This window comes from Sciurus carolinensis, chromosome 10, assembly GCF_902686445.1.
Source record: "Sciurus carolinensis chromosome 10, mSciCar1.2, whole genome shotgun sequence".
Classification (NCBI taxonomy): domain Eukaryota; kingdom Metazoa; phylum Chordata; class Mammalia; order Rodentia; family Sciuridae; genus Sciurus; species Sciurus carolinensis.
In genome coordinates this window covers 91,919,152-91,943,834 of record NC_062222.1, presented here as the reverse complement: position 1 = coordinate 91,943,834, position 24,683 = coordinate 91,919,152, and the positions used below count along the sequence as shown (strand labels likewise).

The following is a 24,683-nucleotide window of genomic DNA, read 5'->3' as shown; positions in this document are numbered from 1 at the left end:
TTAGTAAAGATAAAACATACAACATAAAAGCATAATATAGTTAGAGAGGTTCAATACAAAATAAATTTGTGATTTGCATGATGCACAAAGACATTTTCTTAAAAACTTGCCTTTAGTCTTTGGTATATCTTTTGGCAGACAGAATTTGTGTATTAAGAAGCAACTGTTTCCTAAAATGAGGGTTAGAGTAGCATAGGAAAAAAATGTATACATGTGTGTATAATTTCATCTTTTAAAAAATTAGTTTACACTAGTAAATAAAATGTCTAGACATTTTATGTAAAATACTATATCTTTATATCTTTTGAACAAATAATGGAATACTTAGTAATATTTTATACTTTTCTTTAAAAATGTGTTTTATAATAATTATGTGTCAAATTATTAGAATTCAATTTTTAATTGTCATATTGATCTATATTTTAGTTTTTCACATTGTCAGGGACATAAAATATTCACTTGCAAATCTTATTTAAGCAATTAAATATTTTTGTTGCATATTTTAAATTGCGAGGTTGATTTTTGATTCTTCACTCTATTAAAAATGTCATCCCTATAGCTCTAAAAACGTAGACCCCTTAGCCAGATTGCCTGGGTTTTAATTTCAGTTCCTCCAATTAAAAGAATATGTGATTTGGAGCAAGTTAATTAACCTCCCCATGTCCCAGTTTCCTCATGGGAGACATAGAGGTGATAAAAATAATTATGTAATATTACAAAAGGTGGCTCTGAAAATGAAGTGGCAAAATGTTAAAAAATTATCAGAAAGAAATAACAAGAACCATAATTTTGCTTTGGAAAACAAGGAAAATAAAAAGTAAAGTAAAGATATCTATCTCTAGAATTTTGGACTTGAAACCAAAATCCAAAAGGGTGCCCAAAGCAAGTTGCAAAGGGTATACATTAATCAAGATGGACAAAAATAAAAAAATGTTATTCTATTTCAATTTTAGATGGAGTTTTGGATGTAAAAGTGTTGATTTGGTCACCAATACAGAATAGAAAAGTACTGATGCATCAGGCCCCAACTAGAGATTACAAAAAAGAAAAAAATATACTAGAAGGCATAGATTTAATCTAATGAATTAGAACTCATAAACAAATATGGACCATAAACTAATCTAGAGATTTTAGTATATTTAAAATATTTAACATAAGTCTAATTTTAAATATATATATATAATCATCAAGTTCAATTCTGTGATTCGTTAGAGCAGAATTCAGGAAACTACGGCTAATGGACCCAAATTCATCAACTTCCTTTTATTTTTTAGTCAGTAAACCCAGAACGGTCATTGCATTTGTAAATATTTATATTACAGTATTACAAACATTACAGATCGAGTAGTTTATTTACTTTATAGTTCTGGAGTCTGGGAACTACATGGCAGATGGTATCATGTGGTGAGACATCTATCATTTAACTCAGGTCTTCTTAAAAAGACCCCAGTGTCATCACTGAGCCCTACCCTCAGAACTTCATCTAGTCCTAATTTCCTCCCTAAGGTCCCCCTCCAATACCATTAACATATGAATTTGGGGATTAAGTTTCTAACACTCGAATTTGACCAGGGCAGGAGTGGGGGGGGGATTGGGGAGGACACATTAAACCATAGTATTGATAATCTGGCCTTTCATAAATTTGCTAGGCTCTGATTTAGAAACTTTTATGATTTATAATAACAACTAATGAGTATATTGTTTTATCTATTCTATGTTTTGAATTTTTATATTTTCTGGTATTTTTATTTGTGTCAAAAAGATGGCCACTATCAGGGAAAAAAAATCATGAAATTATTGTTTGTTTCATTTCTACAAAAGAATCAAGTACTGCTCTTTGTAGCTACAGAAATAGTCTTAGGAAGTTTTCTAAAACCATCTGAATTTCACTAATATATCCTTGCTATTGTTGCTCATACATTTGGAATAGAAAAAAAGGAAGTATTCTATTTTTGAGCTTTTTGGTCTTATGGGGTCATTTGTTGATTAATTCAACTCCTTAACAAAAATTGACCTTTTTGAGTGGTCAGTCTTTTCCTCAGTATACCTGGTTGTGTCACCAGAATTTTCATGCATTCCATTAAAAGTGATCACTTTGGCTTTTGTTCCGGCCTCAGATATTTGATATACTCTCAGAGCTTCCAAGATCATTTTATTTCTGATTTGAGTATGGAAGAAATATTCCACTTGTAAAGTATGTTCTCTTTTCCTGCCTTATGTATTCTAGAACAACATCACACTGAAAGAAGATATCATTATCTGATTGGAGTAATTAAGATGCAGTATCATGTGAAATAGATTAGAGTATGCAAATGATTGGACAATCAAAGAGTTTTTTATTATAATCTAAAGAAAAATGTTTCATGATACAGTCCATATTACATTTCTTTCTTTCTTTCTTTCTTTCTTTCTTTTTTAAGACATATGCTTCCCATTTCAAATCACATCACTGCAAAATCAAGTCAGTATAATGATTCAGTTAGTAATGTAGCCAATGTGGAACTTGGCATCACCAGATCTCCTGATTTGCTGATTGTTTATAAAATCAGCTGAGAGCACTCTACCTTTGTTGGAAAATGAAAGTAGTCCATGATGAATTTCTGTGGCTTGTCCATTCTTATTTCTTTCAGAGAAGGAATAACAGTTCTCCTTTTTTTTTTTTTTTTTCTTCTCTTTTTCTCTTTGTACTAAAGAGTTTGTTTAGGTTTCAGTCATTTCATTAAAAAACACTCTTCCAGACAGAAAAATACGATTTTCTGAGTACATTAGTAAGAACAAGGTGGACTGAGGTGCAAAGGATTTGATTAGTGTTCAGGTTCTTGGAGATGCTTTATAACTTCAGTACAAATCACACAACTATAATCAATAATGCTTACCTTTGTTGAGAGATTATATTAAGCCTTTCCTAATTCTAATTGAAGAATTTACCTTTATTCTTTCCTGATACGAAGAAAGAGATAATTTAGTAGACTAATAATAATGTGAATAATATATAATGCCCATGTTGCTCATATATTAGGAATGTGGCATCTTAGAGCTTTCTGATCCTAAGTACCTGAGATTTGGACGTTTTCACAAAAGGAACATCATTTAATCTTTACTTTCACTGCTTATCCATTCCAGTGTCCTTCTCTGTAAAATGGAAGTCATAATTATTTCCCAGAGTCATTTTGAGGAAAATACCTTGCACAATTCCATACAAAAAATTATTAAAACTCAGAAGTTTCTTCATTCCATCCTTCCAACATATACATCTTAGAAACCCACACAAATGGGTTCACAATTTCTTTTTTTAAATAAACAAAATATGGATTAACTTGTAAATACTAAATAATTATCTGTGCTTCCAGTTATTGATAAGTGTAACATCATAGAAATTTGATCTGTTGCAAAACATCATTAGAATATTAAATATGTTATGAAATGTAATTTTGGAATTTCAGAGCATAAAAAGGTCTTAAAGGCTGGGACATCATAACTCTGTTTTGCTCACAGTGTTCTCTCCACCCGGAGGACCTTTTTCCTCTCTTGTCCCTTACCCTTTTTTTCAACTTCACCATCTAAACAGACTAATCTCAATCTATTTTTGAAGATTTTCTCAGAAGCTTTCTCAACTAAGAAGCCATGCTTTGCCCCTACCCCCGGCAACCAGTTCCTTACGTATGCTTTGAGTCACCTCCTGGTCATTCTTCTTAAATGAAATCAGCATTTGATAAATGTGAATTCATGAGGCAAATGCAAATGATCTGTCTTTGATTCTGCTATAATCTTTGACAGAGTGAACTTTGCAGTATATTGAATGAGAATCAAAGAATTCATTTGAATGCAGATATTAATATATCATTCACACCCCATTTTTGCTTCTCATTCTAAATAATATTCCTCTTTAAAGCACATATGTATAAATCTCATTTTCAAAGACATTACACGTGACTACAACATTGTAATAAATTCTGGAAATTATGAACTCTTATAAAATCAAATATGAAAAGAACTGAGAGTAATATATAGTGTCATTTCTTCATGTAAATGTGTGAATATATAACCAACACAAAAAGATGTCCCTTTGTTGTTGTTACTGATAGCAGTGTGATTTAGGAAAAATTTCTGCTTTGTCCAATTAAATAGGCAGTTATAAAAATTTTAAACATGACAATGAAAGTTTTCCCAAAAATTGTCAATTTATTTCTCTGCTTGAAAACTTAGTAAAAAATGTTCATCTCTTTTTTTTCTTATAATTTTATATCACAACATGGATTAAGAATTTAATCTGCAATACAATAAGAAAAGCAGTTATATTTCTCAGTAATTATTAAGTAGAACTATTTTGTGGACATAAATTTAAAATATTTGACGTTTTTTATTCTAACTTTGCAAATCTGGCCTGTTTAAAGATTTTTAAAAGTCCAAGAAATGTAGATTTAAAAGAAATGCTTAGCCCAACACATTCCCATTTTCTGTCTTTAAATATTCTCTCTTATCTTTTTCTCGCCCTGCATCTCCTCATTCCTTTATCCCACTCTTTCTCAGTAGATTTCTGCCTAAAGAACACTAGCTACAATGCCTCTTCACAGTATGCTACCTTATATCAAATTTATGAAGCCCAAAATAATGTCTTTGAACTAAGATATAATACTGCTAAGGTGGGATTGGAAATGTTCGTGTGTTTGCAAAGACTTGAGCTATGCAGAATTTCAAGTTCAACAGTATGAATATATTTATTTTATATTAAAAAATATGTGACCAGTTTATTCTGTATTTGTAGGATAAGGAAATAATTATATTATTGAAAACTAAAGCTCACATGTTTTTTATATCCTACTTCCCATCTGAAATCAATAACTTGCTAACAGAAGTTCATGTTTAATTGGCTAGGTACGAAAAGAGTATGGGAAATGCCTGCGAACACATTGCTGTAGTGGCAAAAGTACAGAGAGTTCCATTGGCTCAGGGAAAACTTCTGGTTCTCGAACTCCTGGACGCTACTCTACAGGCTCACAGGTAAATAATGTTTGTTCACTGAAATTAAATATTTCTTATGTGTAGCCTGTTATTGCTGTTCTTCCTATCCCAAGTGTTGATCACATCAAATGTATTGTTGTTTTCATGTGATTGGCATGAAAATGAAATTGACAGAAACTGAAAGAACCAAAATTGTAATAAAATTAAAATTTAAGGCCTAAGGTTGCATAATAAATAATTTCCTCAAGTTGTTTTCTAGTTGGATGAGTATCATAGGTGAAGAAAGGAATTTGGTACTTCATCCAGAACTCAAAGAAAATAAACTATGTATATATGTATATATACGTATATATGCATATGTATATAATTTGTAAGTTTATTATTAGTTCTTTAACCAATGAAAGAATTCTTTATCACATACTGAAATTATGTAAAATTATACGTTTAGGTTAAAACACTATTATAATCCTACCATATTTATGTGCTGACAAATTGAGGAAAACCTCAGGAGTGGAGAACCTAGGACACATCATTAATATAACTGGTCTGTTTCTGTCAGCTCAGCCCTGGACATAACTGTATAGTGTTCCTAACCAGGGAAATTCTAAACTTTTAGGTAAACTGTTGGCCATTTTTTTTTCCAGGCTACAATGTCATCCCAAAGATTATTACATAGATATTTCAGCATCTCTTGATTTCTAAAATGAGCCGGTTACAAAAGATAGGATTGTGTGGGTTTTGAGCAAGTTTGAGTTCAGATGAGCAGAATAAATTCTGAGGAAGGCTTGATTAAGTTGATAAAGTTATAAGTCTAAAATTAATTTTTCTTCACTCTTACCTCAGCCTATAAATCTAATTTTTTCCAAATTTGGTAATTTTATATAAAATAAGAACAGCTGTTTCACTTATTCTTTAATGGATGTTCAGCTATTTGTAAACTTAATAGATTACATTTCTATAAACAATTACATTTCTGTTGTTAGAAAATTAAATTTCCTTGTACCCTTTAAAAATCATTTACGATTTAAATATATCTGATTCTTTCAAACACATCAACTATCTAACCAGACAGTCATACACACCTAATTAGCTCTGGAATGACTCTTATAAATCAATGATAGTAAACATTGTTTTCATAAACACTTTTCTGAAATTTAATAAAGTTCTCCTTTACCTATTAAAAAATCATATGTTTAATATCAATATAATACACTTCCTACTAAAGTGTTAGTAACTCATGTTTAACTATTAAACATATCAGAGATTATTTTAAATAACTTATCAACCACAAAAAATGAAAATCATTCCTAAATATAACAAATTCAACAATATGAATTTGGTTCATCATTTCTACATCTTACTCAGGTTGCACAGTTGCAAATTAGGGGAAACAGATATCCACTTCACATGGGCAGAGTTTTCTGAATCTAATCCTTCTGTATTTGCCAATTTGCCTAAGAATGGTGGTAACTATAGAGGATGCTTCCAGTAAGAGCTCCTTTTTATAATCAAGGATCCCTTTCCCACCTGTCCTTTCTGTTTTAACTTTTTTGACAACTTTTAAATTGAAATTGCTGAGATTTTGTACATTGTCCAGTCTGATTAGATTCTGTATGGAAAAGCATTCATTGTACACATTTGCTATAGTCATTTTATAGTCAAATGTCATTAATGAAAGAATATTTGGCAGTTTCAGTTATTAAGTTACAACAGAGTTGTACAATATTTAGTAATACTCCTAGTTTAAGAGATAAGGCAGTGAAGTTTAGTAAAATTATGATAAACTTAATGGGTGGATTCACCTTTGTTTGAATCCTAGCTTTGCCATGTACCGACTGTGAAACAACAAGTTTTAATCTCATTGACTAAGTTCATTTGTAAAGTAATGGTAATAATACTAATTTCTTAGGTTAGAATGATTGAACTAATGTACACATAACACTGAGATTGTAGGTGTTCAATATATGGTAGCTGCTACCATTTATTAGTGTCACCATTACAACATAACATCATATATTTATATGTTTTAAAACTATATCATTTATTTCTTCACCTTTTAGTTTGTAACATCACACTTATACTCTTGGGGAAAACACTTACATTGTTTTCTTATATTTAATATGATACTAATTCTGATTAACTCTGACAATATAGCCCTCTATAAAATGATAGTCACTTAAATTCCATCATTTATTTAGATAAAACTAATAAATATGTTTCACATTAATTGTGATTTTTCATAAGCAAAGACTAAAGTTTTCACTGATATTAAGGCAAAATTTGGGGGTATAGATGCATTTTTTATATCACAGAACATCTAAAATAAAAATTCCTATATATTTTACTTTTTTATTTAGAAATATTGAGGGTTTCCTATACAATGCCAGTAGTCTTTTCTGGGGATAAAATGGTTAAAATGCAGATAACCTCTCTTATGATCATGAGCTTTGATTCTAGTACTAGGAGAACTTATCAGATTGTGAAAACTGGTAGAGAAGCAAAATATTGTGATGGAAAGTATTCAAGGGACTACTTGGGTTAAGACTGTCTTTGAATGTGATAATAATGCCGAGGCTGAATGACAATATCCTAAATGAAGGGAAGAAAGGAAGTTCAAGCTAAAGCAGTTTCAGGTGAGAGAACAGCTAGTGCAAAGCCCTTAAAACAAGGGGAACTTTAAAATTCTGAAGTAGAAGGAATTCTATGAGGCAAAGTAAAGATATTCTTTGATAGAACAGGATAGTCACACCAGAGACACAATTGCAGAAGTCAGAGGAAAAGGCAGGAGATAAATCCCTAAGTATTTGTACTGAATTTAGATTTTCTTTTGATTGCTTTGGAAAGCCAATGGGATGATTTAGAAAAGGAAGAGGCAGGATATCATACATATGTAATCAAGATCATGTGGCAGCTATGTGGATACTAGAGTGACATAATTGGCAAAACTAAGAAATTGAAAACTGTCCCCACCTGTTGGTGCTTTAAACTTCCTTCCTTCCCGATACTAATCACTTATAAAATGTTGATCATTTCCAAAAGAATTCAAGTGTAAGTGTGCAGAAATGTGTACAGAGTTTTTAAAACTATGGACTGAAAGATTTTTCTTTCCCTTTTGACATATCTGTAATTGTCATTTATCTTTTATTTATTTTTTAGATGTATTTACTTTATACATAATAACTGAAAAATTAAAGAATGTGTGTAATGCATGTGAAATTGTGAAGCATGTTAAAATAATGAAGAGCTGTGAACTCAGTATCCCACTTAGGGAAGAGAATGTGTTCAATATTTTTCTTCTTCATTTCATCTCTCCCTAATTGATCTATATATGTCCCTACCAAAGTTTCCTACATTTTATTCTATCATTTTCCCCCTCCAAAAAATAATTTCCGTAAAATTATATCTTACCTTCCATATCTTCAGTGATTTCTTTCAAGATTTTGAAATTTGTTATTTTAAGTATTTTAAGATTTGTCTTAAAGATTTGTCACTTTTATTAGTTTTGGTGTGTTTTGTTGTGTGTGTGTGTGTGTGTGTGTGTGTGTGTGTGTGTTTGTGTGAGCACTGATACAGGGGAAGTGTGATTAGATGTTTGACTGTATTTCCAAATACTTCTAAACATGTTTCAAGATTAATAAAACGAATTGTCTAATATTCTAAGATTAACTACTGTTACTGCTTATGAAGTTAAAACTTGGAACATAACCCCTTAGTGAGTAGATTTAAACCTTGTCCATAGCAATGTTTCTTACAAACTATTTTATTCTTTAAAAAAAACTTTTGAAATCCTTTATTTCTTCCTCACGAGAGTAATATTTTTTGAACCCTAGTTCAATAAGATGGCAAAAAGATTTTTTTCCTCAAAATGTAAAAATATTACAGTATTTTCATGAATTATCTGACATGTAAATTTGAAGTGAAGATAATAATGGAAATAATTAAATAATTATGGAAGAAATTTTAGTTATCTATAAAACTTCCTACTGTGAAGCAATGAATAGGGATGAATTGATACCTTTATCTCCTTCAAAAGAGAAGTCAGGATAGTATGTAATCTCTAAAATTACATAGGTCTTCTTATAATAGTTATGGATAATGTAAGTTCAGTAAATTTTAATGATATTTTGTTCTTTCTTACCAATCTCACTCTTGCAAGAGTCTAAATTCTTAAACTAAATCTTTTGTTAATAATCTGACAATTTAATGCATATTTAAACATTCCCATTCCAATAAAAGTTCTCACTAGCTCAGTGTGGTGGCTCATACCTGTAATCCTGCCAATGAAGGAGGATTGAAAATTTAAGGCCCACTTCAGCAACTTAGCAAGGCCCTAAGTAACTTAATGATACTCTATGTCTAAATAAAAAAATCAGAAAGTCTGGCTCAGTGGCTAAGTGCCCCTGGGTTCAAGCCTAGGTCAAACAAATAAACAAAATAGTTATAATAAAATAATTTGTTTTAGCTTGGAAACTAAAATTGTCTAATTCTACTGTGTATTCTATATATCCTTAACATGTATAAATTGGTATGATACTTTACATTTTTTCCTTTTTCACAGTTGCATTTATTTTTGGTGTAGGCATTTAGAAATACCTAATGAGAGCCAAATAGTATCATTGATTTTATTTGTGATGTTCTCACGTGACTCAAGTAGAAATCGTTTATTTTCCAGATGCTACATAGGTCTCACAGAACTGTGAGAGAATGAGAATGACTTATGTGAAAACTCACAGCCTCATGAGTTTGTTGCTTTTCTTCCTTTCCCTCATTCAGAGCCGAATTCGTAGAATGTGGAATGACACAGTCCGAAAACAGTCAGAGTCATCTTTTATTACTGGAGATATAAACAGTTCGGCATCACTCAACAGAGGTAATTAGAAATGATTTTTCGTATTTATCACACCTCTGATTACTTTAAAAAGTTCTTAAATGCATTGCTTTATTTGCAAGTTCTGAAACTTGTTCCCCGTGATAGGAATATTGCAAGGATATAAAAACTGGTTGAGTGTAGCAGTGTGTTCCATTATTCATATGCCTGTTTTTTAAATCCTGAATTTTCAGGAAATTCTTTCAAAATGGAAGTTAGAAAATGAGAAACTTCTTTTTCTAGTCATTTGCCACTGTTATAAACTGGTGAGCTGTCAGGCCTCATTGGAAGCAGTGAAAATGGGCAATTATGTGGCTATATAGTCTGCTAAGCATCATAGAATCCCACATTGTCCCAGGTATAAAACAATTTCATAGTCTTTGTGGAAGTAAAAATATACTATCTAATACATACTTAAGGAAACCTGTGTACTTGTGGGGAGAAAATCATATGTAATCTTAATATCTAAAAGACTTATTCAGATAATAGTGGGTATTTAAAGATCTAGGAAAACTATTTTTATGTAAATCATGATTTTTTTATGTGTGTGTATGTGCTTCTGGTTAAAATGCTCTGGGGACATCAACATCATTTAGATTTTTGAAATGAAGTTCTTTGATCTACTGTTTTGTTTATAGTGGGTGCTCTCTTTTTCTCTCTTCCCCACCCCGTCTCTTCCTCTCTCTTTTTCACTCTGTGTGAAAGAGATATTAGAATTAATTTCACTGATGTAAAAATGACTAGATACAACGTTTGTGGAATCAGTGCTGGGAAATATTAAGAATACAGGTTTTGGGGGAAAGTGGTTTTTGTATGAACCTAGTTATTTTTATGGTCAATGTTGTTATTTTTTTCTTACCCCTAAACTACAGTTATCAATCTATTTTCAACCTGTTTCTGTCAGATTTTTGTAACATACAATGCTACTTAGAAACAAATAATCAAATAATTATTGCTTATGATTAAGATGCTGGTACTCTTAATTGCTTTTACTCAAATAATTTGCATCTTATTTATAGACAGAAATTAGGACACGTATTGTGCAAACTGAATTTGATACAGGAATTCATATTTTAATATATCTCATTGAGTTTCATATGCTATTTGGAGCAAGGTTGTAGGAACTGTAAACTAGTGGTGATTTTAATTATCTGTGTTACTTTAGGTTAAGTAAGAATAGTGAGTGGGAAAATTCCTTCAAATATGAGAAATATCATTAAACAGCTACCTTTTTTTTTTTCAAAACAATTACCTTTTTTCTTTGTTTTTATTTAGTACGTTATATTCATTTAGACGATCTCCCTCAAGTGTTCTTTATATACAACAATCTTGTCTTTTCAATTTAGTTTTGTTCTGTAGTTTATGAAAATTTTTAAATGTTAGTTCTGTAACTTTTTATTTAACTTGCCATATCATAGAGAACTAGTTGTTCACAAATGCCTCAATAGCCTTGGAATTTGTTTACTTCCAGAGTTAGTTTTCCTTTTAAGAAAGCTATCCTTATCTATAGGATTTGTCATTAGACTTATTTTGAATCTACTAATCACAGCATCCATGGAAAATCTGTTGTTTAATCAAGGGATGAGATGATTGTAACAATACACCTTTCTCTCTCTTTTTTTTTTTTTTTTTTTTACTTATTGTGAGGATGGATATAAAATGTAAAATTATTCTGTCTAGTATTATGATTAAAATTTATGTAAAGTTAGGAAAAATCCTTTTTTAAGTGAAATATTTTATGACTTCAAACTGGAGCACATTTTATAATGTTACTAATTAATCCCTTTCATTCAATTTCTTCTCAATAATATGACCTACTTGGAATATAACAATATGTGTATGAGTGAGTCAATTTGAAATAAACTGAAAGAAAATAATAATATTTCATATTGACTAATAATATGTCGAGGTCTGTAAACTAAGATGAGTGGTTTAAAAGGTATTTCTTAAAGCTATTGAATGAAGGATATAAAATTTCTTGTGACATTGAAGTAGTTATTTTAATGAAGACTTTGGGGAGGAGGTTAAATGGAATACATAACTTGAAGTGTGTCCAAGCACTGATCTTTCTCATCAGGATATGTATTCTTCCTTTCACTTAGTGACTTTAAAGGTGCCAGAGATCATAGTGATCTTCATTCCCTGAATTAATTTCCTAGCCCTGCTCCAGGTCAGAAATTCCTGGTTTTATTCTCATCTCCTTTTTTACCTTAGGTGATTAAAGTACTTTAAAAATTTTATTTCTTCATATTATGTCTCTGAAGATAGTCTTTAACCTCCTTCTTTAATCTTGTCTTATTTCCCAGGGTCCTATCTTCCCTGCATTCAGGCGTGTGTATCATATTTAGGTAGGTAGCATCCAAGATTCATCTTTCCAGATAAACACTTCAGTCACCTCAGCAACATAATTATTCACTTGTGTTTATTCAAAAGGTTATATTCTTTATTATTTAAATAAAAATCTTAGACACCTCATCTTTGCATCATCATATATTCTAATTTCCCATTCATTCTTAGTTACAGCTAGCAATTTTTTTTCAGAATCAAATTCCATTTTCTTTCTAAGTTAGAAATACGAAACTTCTTATTTTTTCTTTAAAGTAGTGTCGACTCTTGAAAACTATAGCTATTGCCTAACATTTTTCCTATTTTTAATTTAGGTTTTCTTCCTTGTTTATACCATTGCCCAATACATTAAGAGTATTATTTTAAATTTTATATGTCTTTTCATCTATTCTTCCAAGTAAGAATCAATAAGTACCATCTTTAGGATCCATTAAGAACAAAGAATCTACCATGCAATGTAGAACTACTTCTTTTTTTTTAAACTATTCTTTATACATTGTTCTTGAAACAAGTCATTTCATCATATATATCAGATTACCCTTCTAGATTCCCAATATAATAAAGATGATTACTATTGGGGTTTTATTCATTAGAATTATGTGATATCTTGGAGGATTTATGGATAATTTTCAATGAGTGTACTAATTCTTATATATTCTTTTTGAGTTTGTTGTTTGGTCACACTCATCTTTTTAAAAACTTCTATTTAATCTGTACTGAATGTCTGTTTTTATGAAAATGTTTCCCCAACTGTTCCCTAAACCTTTTAAAATATTTTGCCTCTTCCAGTTTATTTCATATAATGTTATACACTCAGGCAAATGCAGAATTCCTTGAAATCACATTATTACAATTCGACATCACTAAAGCTACTTACGCACAGAAGGAACTTTAGAAGAGTTGTAAGGTCATGGTTGAATACAGAGTCTCAGAAAGGGTTAACTTTGAGCAAAACCGAGTTTTCACAAGCTTGTAGGTGTGAAGGAGGTTTCATTCATTTGTTTATTTAAGCATTTATTATTTTGTACATGCCTTGAAAGTTTAGTCAGTATTCAATTCCCAACTCCTCCCACGGCTATTGGAAATCTAATTTAAATCTCTACTAGCTGCAACATCCTGGTAGTGATGGGATGGACTCTACTACTCTTTCTACCCATCTCTCCTCATCGTAATCTCTGCTGCCCAAACCACATCTCAAACAGTTTAGATTCACAATGCCTCTTTTTAAAAGTTGAGTTTGATCCAGAAATGAAGGATTCGTTGAGAGATTTTTCTAGCCGTTCAATTACCTATTAAACATCTTCATTTTACCCCTTAGATCTACATAAAAATCAGAGTACCTTCTGAAATTAGATTTTATAGGACTTTATTGCAAATATTATAATGGCATTTACCATTTTCTTTTTATTTAATTAGATTGAGATCAGAAATTTCTATTTCCAATCAAGTTTAAGAAACTCCTGACAATGATGTATCTTTGTGTGAATTACAAAAAGTACTTCAACCTTCATCCCATTGATGAGGTACTACAAAATTGTGCTCCCTCCAAGTGGTATAATTAGTGAAAAAAATCACTTCTTCTGGAACAAAGGTTTGCCTGGCATCATGGAGTTTTATTTCTCTCTAAACTCTCATTCTCTATTTTGTCAGCCTACCACACAAATTAGTGTGATATAAATTTTTAGGCATGGAGACTTGGATCAGTAAGACTATATTTATTTAAGCCATATTTAGGTGTTCTGGTTCAGAACACTGATCTGTAGATGTTTAGCACTTATTTATAAATGCATATAATTACTCTTTTTTAGAGTTCAGATTTGTATTAAAGTTCAGTTGTCTTTAGAGTTCAGATTTGTATTCAGATTCTCCCTGAATTTATAGTCAGTAAAATTATGATGATCTACGATGATGCATATATTTTCATAGATTTTTTTTTAAAAGGTAAATTTTGGCTCTCAGTTAGTGGCAGAACTACCTACTAAAAGGTGACCTTATTGGTTTAGAGCATTGTTTTAATAAAGGAGGAGAACTCTGTCATCAAATATACATTTGCAAGCAGCTGACTTACTCATTATAGTTTCACCTAGTAGTTTTATGAAAACAGACATTGAGTTTTAATCCAGTGACATTTGCCAAATTGCTTAACTTCTCAGGGCTTATGCAATAGGGATATAAATGGTTCCCACTTCAGACGGTCCTTGAGAGGAATAAATAATTTAAATATATGTAAATTGTTTGCAACAGTACCCAGAACATAATAAGAACTATTATGGTTATTACTACTTTATTCAGAGATATTATATTTTCTAATAAGTTAAAACTTGTCCTTGCCAAGGCTATCAAATAATCAGATATTAAAATTCATCATTCACTACTGAAGGTTTCCTTTCCTTTTTATTTTCTAGAAAAGGTGGGAGGAATGAGCAGGTTACCTGAATGCCAAGTAAAGCAAATAATAATTCACCTAAGATGCTGCTACCCTTGAGGCTAACAAAGAAAAAAGCTAATAAAACTGAATTGTCTCTTCTCAATTAGAAATTAAATGCAAATTACATCTGCCTATTTATACTTTCCTCTTTTGATTTGTAACCCTACTTTAGTGTCAAAGATATAAAGATAATATATTTCTTTTTTACTTCCTTAGACAATGACATAAGCAAACCCTATCTTCTCTTTTCTTCCAACTACCCTACTGTTCAAAAACTTAGAGAACACTAGTTCAATTCAGACAGCCCTGCTAAATAACAAGCTATGTAGAAGAACTGGGATACGACTAGGCCTCTTTTTAACTCATGTCTTGTCTGAGGCTATATTGTCTTCTCTAGGAATTTGGTCACTGAAGCTGAAGATATTTTACAATAAATCACCTGTTATTTCATTAATATTCAGGTTCCCAAATCTAATTTGTTTTTATGTTTTTTAAAGAGAAATGCAAATGAAAAACTGGAAGTGGCATTTAAGAATTTAACAATTTATATAAATTAAAGCTACTAGGGCAAAACACTGATATTCATTTACTGCTCTTTATTCATGTCAATAAATATAACTGGCTTATAAGCATAAAATATGCCATATTGCCCCAGAACCTTGCTGTTCTAAAAGATTATAAAATCACTCATTGTAAATATTAACCAGCTATTCAAATAATATTATATCTATTTGTGAAATTTGAAAAAGTATTTAATAATGTGTTGATACTACTTGCAGAGTCTAACAAGGATGGAGGAATTCCATATAACAAACTACTTTTTCTTATGAATAAGCATTATGATGTTAATGCAATATAAGTAACCTATGGCATAAATAAAATTTTCTTTTGAGGCTCACCATTATATTTATGTCTAATTTTTTTGTCCTTTGCATTTCTTGATGTGTACATGAATGATATGTTAATTTCTTTTGTACATGTCATCAATAAAGATATAGTTAGAAAAGGTACAATATGATAAGGAAATCTGTGTTAGGAAAACAAGTGTAATAACCAAATGCAACATAGGAACAGATTTTAAAAGAGAGATGCTGAGTTAAATAGGTAATTAAATAATACCATTAAATTCTGATTCCTAACCCAATGAGATCAAGTAATGTTCAGAATGAACTCTCCAATTGGCAAAAGAATTATATCAGATATTGATTACTAGTGAATCAGGAACAAAGTTCCTTGCTATAAATTGTTGGCAGAAACTTAAAAAGAAAAACCTTAAACACTTACTCATGAGGCCCTCCTTATGCTTTGCTTTCAACTTGTCTCTTTGATATAACACCTTCAAATAATCTCGTTTCTCACAGTCAACTACATAGTAATCAACGTGGTTTGTATTTGTTATAGTTGTTACAGTATTTATTAAAACTTTCTTATATCCATTCACAAAGAGAGTTGTTTATCTATGTAGAATCCTCATTTTTAAAATTTACTTGCCTATTTTCTTATATTTCTTAGCTTTATTTTGAATCAAACAAGCTTTAGTGAGATTCTTTGATAAATTCTAAATAGATGTGCTGTAGAACATTTCCACTTAGCTTTGAAATAGTACTATTTTTAATGTAATTTAGTGAGAAATAATTTTTCAAAAATTTCTTTTTCTTAGAGTTAAATGTGAGACTGCAACATAGCAATTGCTATGTTTTTCTGAAAAGAATACAGTATACCTCTTGATAGTTCCTAATGAATTTGGAATTCCTCCTTTAGTCTATGTATCTAGAATTTATATATTAAACATAGTTCTGTATTTATTATCTTTTATCTTACATCCATGAAGAAACTGGCTTTATTGGTTGGTAATGTAACTAACCTGTTCAAGATCGAGTAGATAGTAAGGCAAAAATCTAGATTAAAAGCAAGGTCTTTCCGACCACAAAGTCATAAGCACAGTAACAATATATTCATTTCTTCATATGACGGCAGTTTTTCATGAAGTTGCTAAAGATTACAGTAAAGATTTTTTCAAGGTTGTATTTCAAAATGACCTTTAATTTTGTCAGCTATTATGGAAAACAGATATACTTAACAGTGAGATTATCATATTTTTATTTCTAAATTTTTCATGTGTTATTCATTGCCACTATATTTTGTTATTATACCATTCTTTACAGTACGTTCCCTCTACCTGTGCAGTAGAAGAAAAGCTTTAAAAAAAATGTGACTATATAGAGAGACATATTGTCAAATTGTATTTCTGTAAAAGTATTGGATATACAATATGTTGAATTACTCTGTATTAGACCCAGTTTAAAAACTTAGGTCAAAAGAATTTCATGATCACTCTTCCTTTCTGGATGCTTTCAAATCTTTTATTTCTAGAGTCCTTTTTTCATAAATTTTTAGTTATGTATATTTTAGTAAAAGAATTTACATTTTGGTCAGGGCAAATATTATGCTAAAATTCAGGCAAATAATTTCTATCACTTAGTAACAGAAACAAAGATAAAACTTTTCCTAGATTTTTGTGCTTTTGAACTTAACAGTTCTTGAAACTATGTCATTCTCTGTCAGGACAATTCAGTAATGTGGGGGTCTCTCAAACATGTCCCACATGTATAAGAAAAGGCTTAACTACCAGAGGATCATGTTGGCTATAAATCAATCAATTACCCATAAATTTATCTAATCAATAAACACACAAGAGCCAATACTCCTTTTAAATGAGAGGGAGTGTGATGGGTCTGGCCATGCCAGCCCTGGCCTCTAGCAACATGGAGTGACCCAACTCTCTTATTTATAGACACACAGATAAAGGGCCCCTGAATGGAAGGGCTTGTTTTGTGATGAAATGGATAGGGTAGAGTTAGGGGAGACATTTTCTTAGGGGGACTATCACGCAAGCAGACAGGGAACCACTCCCTCAGCGCCACATACTCCCTGGCAGTCTGGACCAGACTTCCCTGTCTGCCAGTTTCAGAAATCGGTCTTCTATGTCATGAGGCTCCACCTAGTCTGATCCTGCTAAATGAAGATGGTTTCCAACACAGTAATATCTGAAAAAAGTAGAAAATTTGAGTAGTAATTTTAGTGATAATGTTATCAATTAAAACTTATTACTTTCATTTTTATTCTGCTTCTAACAAAATCTATGATGTAAATAAAATTCAAATTTAAAAACAAAATCTGAACTGTATCTCTCATCTGAAAAAATGTTCCTACTAGAATATAAACATAACGCTTGCAAATGTACTATAATATATTCAACAATGAACAGTCATTTGTTAGTTTATTTTTTCTAAGAAATGTCATATTAAATTTATCTACTATTTTTCAATTACATAGGAGTTAATTTTATTACATGAAAATTTAAAATGTGAAAGAAGGGTGCATATGCCTGACCAAAAAAAAAAAAAAAAATAGAAAGGATACCTAAATTGTCATTATCAATATTTCTGCTATATTCAATTAAAGTAACCCTTGTTAAATTGTGTAAGAAGGCTTAACTTTATGTGACTTGGCTTTATATAAATTATATTGCATGCCATTTAACAGTAAGCATTTATGTGATAGATTCTCTTCTGAGCTTCATAGTAAGCTCCCATAATTTATCTTTATAAGGAATATGGATGCCTGAAAACAAGTTACATAATACAAGGTAGTACATGACCCCAGGAAAGTATTAGCAAATTAAGAAAAATTTGAGGGTATATATAAAGAAAGAGAGAAAGAGAGTCAATCTTGATTTAGAAAAACAGAAACAATATGTTTCCTGAATTAGCTTGGTCTAAGCAGAACAAAATTGATAATAATCATATGATAAAAGAAGCCTTCTCTGAACAACACTCAAAAATCTCTTTATTCATGGATACTGTTTTAATTCATGCATATTTTTTCAGACATACATTTTTATTTATAGATTTCAGTTCTATAGTTCAGGTTTTAGGACAGTCCTGTATATAAGCTTATATGATTTTCATAATATAAAAAAGGGTACCTATATTGCACAGTATTACTAAAAACCATATGTTCTTTACTTTGGTAAAGGATCTTATATTATTTAATAGCTACACTTGTCATTTTTTCTGAAGATTTATTTGGCAAATGTGCATGAGCAATGTGTGATTTGCAAACAAATATAACTGAAATTGACTATATACCATTAACAGATTATCAAGAATCTGATGTGAAGAAAATGAATAGCTACTGTAAGAATGACAAAGATAATTTTTTTTTTTCTATATGACTTGTATTACTAAAAAGAACTGTGGTTAACCACTACTCTGTCTATAGCTATAAAAAACTAGCCTGTTATCTTCAGACTTAGTGTTCTTTGTATTGAGTACTATGCTAAAAAATTCTAAATATCCAAGTTATTAGAACACAGAAATTCATGCTTTGACCACAAAGAATGAGATGTAGAAATGGATGACTAATTTATATAGAATTATCATTCTGCAGAGCAACCACTTCCTCTGTTTTAAAGCAAAGGTTCACCAAGAATTCTGAGTTACAGTCCTCCCATTTTGGCTTAATGAGTAAGAAAATCTACCATATCTAAGCAGCATTTCTTTCTGCTGACCATAGGAAAAACATCCCTGAATATCCTGGCATCAGTTGCTTTGTCTGAAATGTGACAGAGTTGTGTTGCCTGTCATGGGGGAAAATATCAAATGCAAAAAAGTAACACTTTAAAATCTTTAGAAGACAGCATAGTTTAGAGAAGTTTTTTTTAAACAAAATAATTAAGATCATAAATTATGAGAAGAAGACAAAGAGGTCTGTCTCAAACCCCATATCCATAACAGATAGCACAAAGGAAGAAGATGTAAACAACACACATAACAAACAAAATGTTAGTGCCTAGATTATTTAAAGAATGTCTACAAATTGATACAGGATGTGGGCAAAAGAACAGACAATTCAGGAAAAAGAAACTATTACGAACAATGAACACATGAAAAATGACCTCATCTTTCTAATAATGGGAAATGCAAAGTATAGCAGCAATAAGAGATATCATTTCATACTCTGATTGGCAAAAATGTCAGTTTGACAAAACTAACTCCCGGAAAGAATTCGAGAAGTATACACTGCTTGAGGGAATGTGAATTGGTATAAACACATTTGACAGCATTTTAACAAAATGTTGTAAATTCAAAGTGTCCACAATATATGACCCAGCAGTTCAACTTCTAAGTATTAATTGAAGGAAAGCTCATGTGTCTGAACATGAAGAAATATAGAAAACTATCAGTACAAAATAAGAGGGATGGAATAGGTAATTTCTAGGGCTCCCAGGTCAAAAGCTCTGAATTTATATATTAAAATAGATGCAACACCTCTGCATTCAGAATATTTCATTTTGTATTGAACTAACAATAACTCAATCTGTACTTCGGAGAAAATGTGTCATTGAAATCTATATTAATAAATTCCCAGTGAATGAATTAGCTATTAAAAGAAACTGAAGTATCTCCAGACCATTTGAATGAAATTTAATAGGCAGGTTGATTAAAATTTAATAGCAAACTTGTTGGCTATTAAAAGTGTACAGTGTGATAAATCAAGATGTCAGCTCTTCAATTTATGATATTTAGAAGAAAATGATGAAAAGGCTTTTGACTTTCAACAAAATGTTTCTTCTTGGACACTTTGTAATTTCATTAATTGTTTGAATTAAAACATCAAAATGTGAAATTATGTTTTGAAAGTTATTTTATACAACTTTTAAGGGTACTATGCAGATTCCCTTTGTCTTAGTTTTAAAAAAAATAAGTGATTTAGTCTTGAATTATATGCCTCTATTTCCTACAAAGTGGAATTAATCATTGCTCAAATTGTCTTTGTAGTAGGGTAGGTGGGTGTTATTTGATTACATAGAAAAGCAAAAAATAGGAAAAAAAATTTAAAATAAACAGTGTCTGAGTTGGTTCTGTGTAGTTTTTGGAGTTTCTTTTTTTATCTACCTACTTTCACTTTTATTTGCTTATTTTATATAAATTAATCTATGACAGCAGATGAAATAACTATTACTGAAAAGAACATGGGAAATTTTCATGCACTTCTAGAAGAAGTAATGAAAAAATAAATAAAGTTAAGTAAAGCCACCAGAATCATGTGTGACCTTGCAGAAATTAAAAATGTCTCTGGTCCTTATTCCTTTATTTATTAGATGATAATTGTTGGTTAGGTGATGTTAAAATCTTTATTCAGTTCTAATTTCTGATTTATAACCTTTCTCCATAGTGCTCTATTGTAACTGATTAGGTGTTATGCATGTACATAATATATATTTTGGGTACTTCTAATTAACTTTTTCCAGTTTTCTTGTTTATATTATGTTTCACTAGCTAAGGAAAGAGACTAACCACTTTATTTTCCTTAAACCCATTTTCTTAAATCATTGAAAAAGAAAAAAGAAACCATCAGACCCTTACACCAGAAAGAAGTGTAGGCAGGTGTGTATGCATAATGAGCATGCAAGCATACACCTAAAACCTTTTACAGACAAATTTGGGGATTTCACAACTTCACAGATACCACATTCATGCAAAAGGTCTGACTTGTGCTGAAGTTACTAATCCAATTCTGTAAGAAATACTATCATTAGAGAGACTATTTTTATTTACATGAATTAAAGCCTCATGATGGGCCAAATTTAAGGGCTGAAGATAAAAACATAAATATATTATTCAGTAGTGATACTTCACTATATATGTAACTTTGATTTATATGAATTAGTGTACACATCAGAAATGGCTTCATTAAGGAAGGAAGGACTATATAGAGGGAAAAGAGGGGTGGGAGGGGAGGGGGGGGAGGGAAAAAATAACAAAATGAATCAAACAACATTACCCTATGTAAATTTATGATTACACAAATGGTATGCCTTTACGCCATGTACAAACAGAGAAACAACATGTATCCCATTTGTTTACAATTAAAAAAAAAATGACTTCATTAAAAAAAAGTTATATCAGACTTAAGGGAGAGAGAACACTGAGGGATTGGATGGAGGACGAGGTATACTAAAGAAGAAAGAACCATCATAAAATAAAACCATTATAAAATAGCTTTATAAGGATAAAACAACTGCTCATTTGCCAGTGTATATATTTATAAATAACCAGAAGTTGAAGATTAAGGCATAATGCTTTGTGACAATGGAAGAATAGTGGTACTTAATTGGTACATTGGATCATCAAGATCTTAAAGGACAAAACTTTGGTCATCCAGTATGATCAGTTAAGAACTTAGTCTGAGGGACAGTGTAGAGTAACAATTCAAGGTATTTTAAGAGCTTTTCAATGTAGTTTTGTTAGCCTCCTTTCAAGAAGCAGCATCGTTTGCATTCTTTTTCTGAATGATCTAGATTCAAGTGGGATCCAACTTTCATCCTTGTTCAGGTCTGTTATTCACTTCACAATTTCAAAGCACACTGATCTGCCTTAGATTTCCCAGTCCTCAGTTACAAGAATCACACTGAGCTATCCCAGACAATGCTGTCACTCAGGGCCTCCCAATGTCAAAAACACCCACTCCGTTGTCACCAGGAAAGAAATGTCACAGTTTTGTGGTAAAACTATACATTTAAAAAGAGTATGCACTTTATTATTGCATTGAAATTTCACTCATTCAAAAACTATTGTACCACTCTCAATCTTCAGGTATAAATACAGGGAAAAAAGAACCCTTCTTAAAACAACTAATCTTTTCCAAGGGGCTTTAGGCTCTGACTTTATAAATAATTGTCAGAAAAGCTTCTCTGAGCTTTTCAATATGGAATATAACCATCCTAGTTGGTTTGTCTCTATCTTTCACCAGAAATAAAAGATTTCGTGGCTGACCACCTCTTGAGAGCTATGTTGATGATTCACGTATGTCAAAATCAATCTTAATTCCTTTTCTGTGGATGAATTCACTCTCCTTTGTTTCTGACAGCAAATAAGCGGGAATGAGGAGACTACAACCAGGATTTAGTGTGTTGGATGATTGAGACAGCTATTTTTACACAGTCACTTTATCTTTTGTTTGTTTGGTTGGTTTTCAGTTTTGTTTGGTTTTCGTATTATTGTTACTATTTGCAGTTAGTATTTAGGTAACATTATATAATTCCAAGTAATTATATAATTGCTTATTTCTGCTTTAAAAGTTTCGATAGTACAGTACCTGGTATTGTGTTAGAAGGAAATAAGGAAATCACATCAGGAATTAGACAACTGGCACCATTAAAAAGTTTTTCCTCATTTTCCTCAAGATTATTAACACTACTCAGAATTGATAAAAGTAACTTGGTTTTTACATCTTCAAGATGGCATCAATTTTACATGATATTTTCATTAATTAAACAGTTTTTTATTGAGCAAGAGAAACTATTCTAGACACTTGGTAGAGCAATGAAATTTTTTCTATGTATTCAGTCTTTCTAGAGTTTACATCCCAGTGTTAAAAGAATTAGCACGTAAACATTTTTTTCGTGTATATGGCGCTATAACTGTCTCTCTCTCGCTCCAAACACCAACTTATTTGTGTCTTCTAACTGACTAACCAGTACACTTAACTTTCCAGCTAAAAAACAGTGACAGATGGTCTATAAACACTGAACTTCTTGGAAGTCTTGAGCAATTTCACAGCTGTTAGAAGGGAAGTTTACAAATCAGAAGTTAGTTGGAGGGAAGAGGAAGAGACAGGGTAGACAGAATCCTGGAAGATAGTATCGGAATTCAAAGTGACCTAAGTCAATTGAGGAAACAGCCAGAAGCAAACAGAATAGACTTCTGCAAAGACGAGTGAAAAGCAGTGCAGCAACAGCAAAAAGACAAAACTACCTTCTCATGTAGAAGATGGAGGAAGACAGGTTCTGTCCAAGCTTTTAGTTAAAGGATCCAGGCACTGGCAGCAAGCTGTTGTTTGTGTTTGTTTTTTCTGCAGTGCCACCATTCAAAAATATACCAGAATTGCTTAATGAGGGTGGACTGGAGGAGCCATGCGAAAATAACTCCTAGAAAAATCGCACTTGTTTGTCATGATAGAAAGAAGGACCTCTTGAGGTCACTTTAAGTACTGCGTGTCCTTGGAAAAGTGACTTGTAGGCGAATCAAATGAGGGATAATAATTTGGTTTCCAAGACATATCTCTTATTCTTTTTCACTAGAAAATCCCTAGAGTTTATCAGTATCTTTACACTTTTCGTAACCCATTAAGCATCACATTCAATTTCCTACTCTTGTTCTTATTGATGAAGCCCTTCCTTTAATTATAACTGTAAAATTAAAGCTGGTTTCATTGGTGCAGGAGGTATAAAAATGAGGGATAAATGGTAAAAACAGCCACTGATTTTTAACTAGTGATTCTTCATTTTTTTCAGGAAATACTTTATAATACCAGAGATGAAGAGGAATGTGCATTTTGTTTAAAAGTTTTAAATTATTTTTGTACATGTCTATATGGTTTTGGTACAAACAACAGGTGGATAGCTCATGAAGGCTACATGTCATTCATTATGAGTAAAAGACCTGAAACTGATTCTGGATTGCACTGAGATTTGAGGAAGGGACCCACCTTAGAAGCCAAGTATCGGAGACTGAAGTTTATCTATATCTCTGGTAACACCTAACTGCGTACCAGTAGCATTTCTGACATGTGACCAGTCTTTAAAGCTTAGCAGGCATTGAGTAAAAATAAAATCAGCTTTCACCTAATTCCTTTCAAATAAAAAATTTTTTAAAATCCTTTCATCTTAGATTATTAGTTTCACTAATTGAAGTACTTTAAACTACATTCAAAAATTAGAAAAACACTTAGGACTGATAAAGAACTTTATACTGGGAAAGATATAATCAGATGGATTATCAGTAAAAACTTAAATACCTTCATTAGAATTCTATTATGAAACAACTCTTTTATTATTAATCATTTTTTCCTTATATACTTGGCTTTTTATAAGCTGAATGATAAAGTTATCAAGTTATCTGCTTCTTGCTTATACTTCTTTTCAACTCAAGTGTTTATTTTAAAGTACAGATAGCTTCTTTTTATGTTAGTACAAAAAAACTATTTTTCTACATATATAAGAAAAAGATGTTT

General features: G+C 31.1%; 1 protein-coding gene across 16 annotated transcripts in view; it reads left to right on the top strand.

Moving 5' to 3' along the window:
* The window catches only part of Adgrl3 (adhesion G protein-coupled receptor L3), a 776,587-nt gene that overhangs the window by 710,885 nt on the left and 41,019 nt on the right, over window positions 1-24,683 (top strand). For 15 of the 16 annotated variants that reach the window (XM_047566096.1, XM_047566098.1, XM_047566083.1 and 12 more), the window contains 2 exons: window positions 4,876-5,001; window positions 9,736-9,832. In XM_047566096.1, the coding sequence (XP_047422052.1) occupies window positions 4,876-5,001; window positions 9,736-9,832 (223 nt within the window). Of the gene's footprint in view, window positions 1-4,875; window positions 5,002-9,735; window positions 9,833-12,135; window positions 12,178-24,683 lie in introns of all 16 variants that reach the window. The other variant, XM_047566092.1, reaches the window with a different exon arrangement.